The sequence below is a fragment of the Rattus norvegicus genome, chromosome 3 (genome assembly GCF_021556685.1).
Source record: "Rattus norvegicus strain SHRSP/BbbUtx chromosome 3, alternate assembly SHRSP_T2T, whole genome shotgun sequence".
Lineage (NCBI taxonomy): Eukaryota > Metazoa > Chordata > Mammalia > Rodentia > Muridae > Rattus > Rattus norvegicus.
The window spans coordinates 107830418-107840199 of NC_141536.1; the positions used below are offsets into that span (position 1 = coordinate 107830418).

A 9782-nucleotide genomic window follows, 5' to 3' on the forward strand; every position below is an offset into this window, starting at 1 on the left:
CCTTCCAAATGACTCGAGTATGTACCACCACTGCTTTTGCGAGGGGCTGGGGCTTGAACCCAGGGCTCCAGGCAAGTGTTCTACTGTGTTCCTTCTTCAGCTCCTTTCAGACAGGGTTTTGTTCTGTAGCACTGGCCTGCCTCAGACTCACAGCTCTCCTTCTCAGTCTCCTGAATGCTGGAACTTCATGTGTGCACCACCACAGACTAATTTAAGACAAGGTCTTATTCTATAGTCTAAGCTAGCTTCAAACTTGTGGCAGCCATCCTACCTTAGCCTTAGCCTTGCAAGTGCTGACTTCAGGTATGCACCACCATACCTAACTCTTTCTCTGCTTTGTCTTAGGTTGTTTGTTGGTTTGAGACAGGGCCTCTCTATATATTCTGGCTGTCTTGGAACTCACTCTGTAGACCAGGCTGGCCTGGAGCTCACAGAGATCCACCTGCCTCTGCCTCCAGAGTGCTGGGATTTAAAGTCATGTGCCACCACACCCAGCCCAACTTTTAATAGTGTGGTGTTTTTGTTTTCATTGATTGTTGTGCGTGTAAGTCTGCGTGATTGTATCTGGGTGATGTGTTATGGCACATGTGTGGAGGGCAGAAGACGTATTTGTGGAGCTGGTCCTTCCCTTCCATCTTTACACAGATTCCAGGGCTCAGTTCACACAGCAGGATCTGTACAGCACTGGAGCCTCTGAGCCATCTTGCCAGCCCTTAACTGAATTTTTTTTTCTTCTTTCCTTCCTTTCTTTTTTGATATAGCTCTGACTGGCCTGGAATTTATGCTGTAGACCGGGCGGACCTAGAATTCAGAGATCCACCTGCCTCTGGCTCCTGAGAGCTGAACGTGTGTGGCACACATCCAGCCTACTAGTGTATCTCTCAAGCCAGACAGTGCTTGGCTAGAGCAGCCGTATCTATGGATGTCCGCTATAGTTATCATTTCTTATTTTTAGAATGGTTTAGGTATTGCAACTATTTCAAAAGCAAAGTCATAGTATTATCATAGTCAGTAAACTAAATATAGTTATTTACACATGGGAAAGAAAGGCAGTCTACTAGAGCCAACACTGTTAACAGTGGTCATCTCTGAGGAATGCAGTGTTGAGGGAACAAGGGGCTGAGACATCCTGTTTCCTTTTTCTTTGTTGACTTTTGGATCGTTTTCAAAATATTTAAGATAAAGCAAAAGCTGTATGTATTTATTTATATATACAATCATAAGTATATATCATATATGTACTATATATAATTTTATGCATATATATACAATAAATACAAAATCTCAACATTTCCCAGGATAGCTTCAAACTTGCCATATAGCTGAGGATGACACTGAACTTCTGATTCTCCTGCTTCCTCAGTGCTAGGACAACAGGCCCAGTTTATAGAGAGAAAGCTCCTGAATTTCACACCCCATGCTCTAGACCACTCTGTCTCTTACCCCAGAATCTTGGCACAGTCATCATAGTACTTCATTGAGTTCTTGACAAAGCTAAAGCCATTGACATCACACACAAAAGAGTGACCATTGGCACGAAGAAGGTCAAATCCACAAACTGTTTGCTGCAAAAGCAAAAAGGCAACAAGAATCAGAGGCGGCTCTCAGATCCTGCTTCTGTTTCTTCCTTCCACCTCACAGCCCTGTAAGACCAACCTTACCTTAAAAGCTACGCAGACCTTCCTGGCCACCAGCTTTTCCATGGCAGTCAACATGACTGGATATCGAACCTCTTTCCCCTCACTGTCTCGTTCAACTTTCCCATCCAAAGCTGGAGACTTTCTAGCTTCAGCATGGGCATAATCTGGCCCCACTGTGTACACCTGCAGGTACATAGCACCACTGAGTATGCCCACAGCTCACCCTGTATATGAGAAGACAGTATGAGCACTAGAGAAGACAGTATGAGCACTAGGTCTGTAGCCTAGTCCAGAATCAAAAAAGAAAGTCTGCACAGACAAGAGTGGTGGTATCTGCCTGTAATCCCAGCTCAGGAGGCAGAGGCAGGAGGATCTTTGTGAGTTCAATGTCAACCTACTCTACACAGCAAGTTCTAGGTCAGTCAGAACTACATAGTGAGACCCTGTCTTAAAACAAACAAACAAAAAAAAAACCCTCCAAACATTAAGAATACAAAGAATGGGGTCAGTGGGATAGCTCAGCAGTTAAAGAAGTGTGCCGACAAGCCTGATGACTGGAGTTTGATTGCCAAGGTTCATATGGATGAAAGAGAGAAGTGACTCTCGAGTTGCTCTCTGACTCCACATGCATACCATGGTGCACACACACACATATGCACACACACATGCATACACATACACACATGCACACACACATGCATACACATACACACATGCACACATACACACACACGAGACACACATATGCACACACATGCACACACATGCACACACATACACACACATGCACACATACACACATGCACACACACACACACAAACACACACACAAATAATAAATGTAATAAAACATCTTACAAAAAGAATAGAGACTGATAATTTTGGTACTGAGCCTTATTTCTCCTTAGGACTCTGGTTGTATTGTCTAGCCCTAATTAACTAATAATTTACCAGTTTTATATGATTTACTGTAGCACCTTGCTCTTGCTCTGAAAGTGAAAGTGAGAATGTCTCTATCTCACTCGTTATCTTTACCTGAGTACGAAGCCAACTGGAATCTTGCTTGATTCTCATTCACACATGCTTCCCCTCCCTCACCCCGACGCCCACCCCGACATTTATGACATCTTAAATCTCTGCATCCACCATAACCTTAACGTCTGTGCCATCTGTTGGCATGAACTCCTCATAGATGTACGATCCTGTCTTCCGGACACTGCTCTCAGGAGAGTACACACTGCTCCGGCTGCCGATCTTTAGGAGGAAAAGGAAGGGTAACAATATTACCTCAGTCTCCAGGTTTATCCACAGATGCCTTCTCCTTTCCCAACAACCACACTCTGTTCTTCGACTCTCTGACTTCCCAGATGCTCAAATGTCTCCCCTACCTTACGGAAGAGGCGCTGGCTTCCTCCTCCAGCAGAGCTAGGGTAGTAGATGTAAACATTGTGGTCCTCTGCACTCACTGGCTTCTCCACGAAGGGCTTGGGAAAGACAGCTCCATTAACCTCCACCTGGTCTTCACCTTCTATCAGGTTGCACTCTGAAAGATGGGTGTGGAATCGTTCTCGTGGCCTAAGGTTGTAGAGTATTTCCAACTCCTCCTTCCCTGGGGTTTTAATCTATATAACGTTTACATTTTTATGACCGTGGTCTGTAACAGATATGCCGGTGCTTATATGTGGAATTCAGATATGATGATATCTATATAACAGGTCAAAGGCTCTACTTGTCATCCAACAGTCAAAGGCCCACACAGATACATATACCCACACATACGGGAGATGTTTAAAGGACAAATACCGGGTTAAATCATGAATATCAAGCAGGGAACAATCAGACACAGCCAAGGACTCACCCTCAGGACAGGCAGGGTCACGGTTGAGCACAGCATATCGTGGCAGATCAATACCCTCCTCCTGTAGGATCCGGTACACCTCCCTCCTGTCATCCCCAAATAAATTAGCCAGGTAGGAAAAGTGGGGCTGACTAAGGGGAGAGGCTAGGGATTTTATTTGCATGGGGAACCAGAATTCAATAAGATATGATACAAAAAATGAAACATATTTGGCTCTGCTCATCCCAGAGTAGGCTCCCTAAAATGGGCATTTCAGGGTCACCCACCCCTCTGGTCCATAGGAAGCTATACCTGTCTTGGATGTAATACTGCATGGTCAGATCATTGATAAGGAAGGGGTTTCGAAGCTTGGAATAAGCAACAGCTTTGTCGAGAGGAAAGCCTGTGATGGAGGGGAAAACGGGGACACCAAAGAAGTGAGAGCTGGAGTGAGGAGTGGCAGGAGACTGACCTATTAGAGCCAGCAGCTGCCACTGAGCTCCTCCACACACCCAGCCCAGCACTCATTGGCCTAGCTCGTCAAGTCCAGGATATTCATCAGGAAAAATGAATCCAATTACATGGAGGATTCAACCAGAAATTCAATTCTATCTAACCAAGCCCTAAGTGTCCTGGAGTCATCCTGTGAGGCTGCAGTGTGGGCTTTGAGCCAAATTCAGCAAACCCCGAGATGGGCAAACTCCTCCCCTTCACTGCTCTGCTTTGTTCTGAGAGGCTGATGGCCTCTTACTAATGGTAACGAGGGTTCCACGCACACCGCACTCATGCTTCCCAGACCTCACCTTTGGAGTGGAAAGAAATGAGACAGTGGCAGGGTGGCCAGTTCTCCACGGGCTCATTTAGGATCACATCTTCTCCCAGGATGACAACGGTCAGATAGTCAAATCTGCAGAGCCGCTCTAGGATTTGGGTCATTGGCTTGGACTTGGATTTCTTGGTCATGGCACAGATGCCAACAATAATTTGAGGTTCTGGGGGCTACAGAAAAGAAGTACTATCAAGAACTCCAGAGTCCCACCTATGTCACCTCCAACACTGTCATACATCTTTCAAAGTTCAGGACTTTGGACTGAAGGGATAAAGGATGGCTACCACAGGAGAAACACTGTGAGAAAAGTACTTCTTCAAAAGAAGAAGCCGTGACCATGAGACAAACGGAGGAGGGGCATTTGAACAGGGGTTTCAGAGCGGCAACCCACCAATCTCTCCCGCCCCTCCCCAAGGCAGGATAGAGCCGACTACAAGAGGGAGTCTTATAAACAGGGGCCCCAACACCCAGCTGTGTCCTTCTGCCTAGACTTACCACCTCATCCTCCTCGTCCTCAAGGAGTTCACTGTCACTCTCTCCTGTCCTCATGCCTATTCCACAGGTGCCCAACCCCTCATCTCCAGCTCCAAGAAAGAAGTGGGCCGTAGCGCTCTCGTCCTCGTCCTCATTGGCCGTCAATGACCACATCCCCGCTGACGGAACACCCAGTCATCCCGCTCTGCACAAGAGGGTCCTCTGTCAGCTAAGAATCCAAACACCCTTACGTGGGCAGGGAGAGGGTACAGGGAGCTAGACACTGAGAGGGAACTACAACAGTTCAGAGGGGACAGAATCAAAGTTATGGAAAGGACCAACAGGAAAGAAAACTACATGACTTGACAGGACTAAAGAGAAGTAGGAGGGAAGCAAGGACTCCTTTCCTCCCCTGTTTACCCCAACCCAGCCAAGAACTGGTAAGAGGATCAGCAGCTTAAGCCTTACAGGGCTGGCATGTCACTGATTCTGCCGGCAGGAAACAATGTCAACTCCAGGCAGCAAGGAGAAGAGGCCGCTCTTCAGGGAAGCTACTGTTGACTCCTACCAAGACAAGGTTAGACTGACATTTCAAACCTGGGATTCATTCCACAATATTCCCAGCTGTCTCCACCCCCACAGCACTGCTAGACCCAAGGATTCAAGTCAAGGGCAGAGCTAAGCAACAACTCAGAGGCTTTTGCCTTTCAACTCCATCTTCACCATTACCTGGTATTAATCTGACAAACACTTGTTGAGGACACCCTCCACCCTAAGCATTGTATCAGGGCATTAAATCTGTGCATCCCTTTCTCCTTCACCCCCAACACCTTAAAAGACAGATATCCAGATTCAGAGAGACAATTCAAGGAAAGAAGTCTGGTGCTGGTTGGGGATAAACATCCACACAGCCATTTTCAATCCATTCACTGTCCTCTAGGACTACAAAACCAATGCTGGTCTAGGACAAGATCCTCCGGAGAAGCAGCTACGTTGGGAGAAAGTCCTACTTAAGGTCATATTGGTAATACTGTCTTACGAATCTGGATCAGAAAAAGCAGGCCATCCCACTTCTGCATGCATGTACCCAGAGTTTTCATGGCACTCTAGTGACTTTGCTGCACAGAAAGACATCTGTCAGGAGACATTTCTGGTTATTAGACAGGAAGGTGCTATGTTGGTATCTCATGAGCAGACGAAAAGAATGTCACAAGAATTCTCAAATGTATATTCTATCTCAGGATCTATCCATTCCAAACTGTTAGCACCACCAAGGTGGATGACTGCTGTGGGAAGACTCCTCCACAGGCGGATGCACACGAGGACATTCTTCTCCTTTCTATGTCAAACTAAAACACACACACACACACACACACACACACACACACACACAGAAAGAGAGAGAGAGAGAGAGACAGAGACAGAGACAGAGACAGAGGGGCCAAGAAGGGCCAGCAGGATGGATCAGTAGATGGATGTGTCTGCTGCCAAGCCTATGGTCTGAATTTGGACTCTAGGACCTACATAGTGGAGAGGGAACTGACTCCCATAGGTTGTCCTCTGACCTCCACAGTGTTCTGTGGGTCCCCACACAGATGTGGCAAACATATACGTTAGATGCAACAGTTCCCAACTTCAAACTGCCAAGGATATAGCACAATTCATTTGCATAAACACCATGTGCTATTTATGACTGCCAAGGCAATTAGTACAAGTTTGTTGGTGGTTTTTGTTGTTGTTTTAAGCATTTGTTTTACATATACAGGTGTTCTACCTGTAGGTGTTTATGTACACACATTTGTGTACTGCCCATGTAGGCAGAAGAAAGCACCATGTGCTGGCAACAGATCCCAGGTCCTTTGAAAGAACAAATAGTGCTTTTAATCACTAAGCCATTTTTCCAGCCCCCAGTTAGGAACAGTTTAAAAGTAGACTAAATTCAGGCATGGTAACATATGTCTTTGGTCTCTGAACTTGGAGGCAAAAACAGGGAGATCTCTGTGAGTTCAGGGCTATCCTGGTCTACATTGTGAGTTACAGGCCAGCCAAGACTACACAGTGAGACTTGTCTGAAAAACAAAACAAAATAGGGGCTGAAGCAATGGTTCAGTGGTTAAGAGCACTGACTGCTCTTCCAGAGGTCCTGAGTTCAATTCCCAGCAACCACACGGTGGCTCAAAACCTCTGTAATGGAATCCGATGCCCACTTCTGGTGTGTCTGAAGACAGAGACAGTGTACTGATATAAATAAAATAAATAAATACATAATTTTTAAAATGGACTGAAGACACCAAATTTGTTACCTTTGAAGAAAAGAGAATGGCGGTAAGAATTTCTAGTGACACCTATACAGCTTAGCCTATAAATAAATATCCATTTTCAAAGCTCAAAAATGATCTGAAGCAAATACACACAAGGCTAATACTTGCTAGTAGTGGATTATAACAGTATGAGCAACTATTATTATTTTCCAAGAATAAAATTAGTCACTCGGCAGATATTTTCCATGCCCCACAGCCGTTCTCAGAAACACTAACAACTCTTAATGAAGACAAGAACTCCTTGAGTAAATTAACTTACTACACAGTTATAAAATCTTCAGTAATTTCTCCGTTTTAATTTAAAATTCACCCATGACGATAGGGTGGCAGCTTTGATTAGAAAATTATAGATGACCTTTATATAGACCTCGGGTCTTCTTGGTCTTCATCATCTGACGCCTATTGCTCAACCACCACAAGACCAGAACATTCCTCTACATAGCATCTCGAGTTATGCACTGCAGTCTGCACACACGCACGCCTCCTGGCTGACGAGCCATTTCTTTGAATTCCCTTTCAGTGACCTAACCGTGGTATTCCCAAAGATATCTCACAACTTCCCCACTTAGAATTTCACCACATTCTCTGGCCTTTTCTAAAACAAGAGTTCCCCCACGCCCTTGTCTAAGATCCCTCAACCTGTTGCCCTCTAAGTCTCCCCTGTTTTTTGTGTTGTTTTGTCTTTGTTTTTAAATAATATCCAGCCATATTCTTAGAATTCTCTTACAACTCTGTAATGGGAAATAACAGGATGGAGAAGCCTGTTCTCAAACATAGACTGAAGGGAGATGAAGGTCCAAATTCCAAGTTAACAAAGCAAAAATAGCCTGTCAGGAATAGCTATGACAAGGCCGGGGTTTATGTGCATGTGCTTCTTGGAGAAGCTGGGGTTTTCTGTGTTCTTTCCCCGTTATCTTCTCCCCAAACTTCGTTGCATAAGAATTCTACACTGGGGTAAAGGGCAGTCTTACTACAGAAGCAAAGGAGGGAAGGGCTGTGGGGAGAAGAAGTCAATCAAAGGAACACCCACACTGCATCAGACCTAAAGGAAGGGTATCCAGCAAGGGTGAACTGTAACTTCTTTAGCTCTTAGAACTGAAGAGAACTCACATAGTTCTCTATTTCTCTGGAATCACCTTGCATTTGAGAGTAGCTCCAACAACAGTAAATAAATCACCGAAACTTTACCACCTTCAACCATGAACCCCCAGGCCTGTGCACCTCTTTTTTACTGGTTGTTTTGAGGCAAGGTCTCACTCCCTTGCTCAGACCGACCCCAAACTCCCAAGTGTTGGGATTACAGGCCTGAACTGCTCTGCCTGCTTCCCACTTCCTTCCTACGGCAAGTTTTCATGTTTCCGACGTATTCCTTATTCTGACACGAGTCTGCTGTTTGTTCTCTCTGTCAGCTCACTCAGGCTACCCTCCCCAGTTCGTGATAATGGCTCTTCACTGATTCCCCTAACCTTACTCCCCACCCTGACTGCTGCACACCAATCACTAATGAATGCAATGAATCCAGACAATTTTCCCACTCAGTGACTCCCAGAAGTAAACAACACTTCAAACCTGCACATGAGTCATCACCCTTCTTAACACTTTTTTTTTTTTAAAGACAGACTCTATGTAGCTCAGGATAGCCTTCATCTCAGGATCCTCTTGCTTCAGCCTCCAGGGTACACTTGATAGCATCTCTCCATTAATGATGAACACTTAATGATCCCCTATACCGCCCAAGGTTCCTTCTTCACACTAGCCTTCCTGGAGGTTCACCTCCTCGCCACAGTAACCCCAACATTCAACAGACCTTCTTCCCTGGCCAGCCAGTTCCTTCCCTCACTTCCCCTGCATCCAGCCCCGCGGGTCCTCCCGTCCCTCGGCTTCTCGTGCATGACCCTCTACCTCGGCCCCCTCCCCTGCAATCCAGCCCCTGTCCTCCTCCCAGAGTCCCCAGCCCTGTCCCTGCAAGCCTTCCATCTTCCCAGGTTCTCCTTATTGATCCCTCAGACCCCTCCACACCCGTCTCCTCTCTCACTGACCCCCTCGGCCGTCCTCTCTCTCGGTGCCGGGTCACGAATCCCGCCCTCCCATCCAGACTGCACTCGTTTCTGCCCGCCCCCGCCGTCCCCGCCTCGCTCTCCCTACGCTGACATTGAGGCCTCTCGGTTGCGCCTCTCTCCGAAGCTGTCCCCACCCGGGACTACCCACAGCCCCGAGCGCAGGCCAAGCCCCTTGCCGAGCCCACCCTCCCCGATACCGCCCCCAGCCCCAGCCACTCCCCCACCGCCCCCGGCCCGCACTCACCCGCCTCCCTCCGCTCGCGCAGCCGAACCTGCCGGCAGCGACACCTGACAGCGGCCCAATCAAAGCGCGACTTCTTTGCGGTCCCACCAATCCGCAGAGGGCGCGCACCGGCAACAGTCAGGCTGCGTTGGCCGGAGCCTCAGAATGGAGGAGGGTGACTCCTAGTGGCCGATTGTGGAAATGCAACCTGATGCTAGTCTGCCTCTTAATTTCCTGCTGCGTTGCCTGTGCACAACACTCATCTCTAGAAAGGCTAACCAGCAAGACCAATGGAATGGAGACACAGAAAGAAGAGGCAAAGTTTGTGACATTGAACCTCCTTGAGGCGGGAAAAAGAGTCTTTTGTTTCTGTAAAGCAAAACAAGGTGTGATTAAAG

General features: G+C 46.9%; 1 protein-coding gene across 20 annotated transcripts in view; it reads right to left on the reverse strand.

Annotated features, from left to right (window-relative positions):
* The window catches only part of Ppip5k1 (diphosphoinositol pentakisphosphate kinase 1), a 43430-nt gene extending 33876 nt beyond the window's left edge, over positions 1 to 9554 (reverse strand). For 9 of the 20 annotated variants that reach the window (XM_087652045.1, XM_087652041.1, XM_087652043.1 and 6 more), the window contains exons 1-10: positions 9406 to 9441; positions 5249 to 5344; positions 4802 to 4985; positions 4281 to 4476; positions 3790 to 3880; positions 3499 to 3584; positions 3029 to 3183; positions 2793 to 2894; positions 1662 to 1823; positions 1444 to 1565 (exon numbers count right to left, since the gene is read on the reverse strand). In XM_087652045.1, the coding sequence (XP_087508171.1) occupies positions 1444 to 1565; positions 1662 to 1823; positions 2793 to 2894; positions 3029 to 3183; positions 3499 to 3584; positions 3790 to 3880; positions 4281 to 4476; positions 4802 to 4954 (1067 nt within the window). In that variant the 5' untranslated portion in view covers positions 4955 to 4985; positions 5249 to 5344; positions 9406 to 9441. 20 annotated transcript variants of the gene reach the window in all.
* Positions 9555 to 9782: the final 228 nt, after the last annotated feature.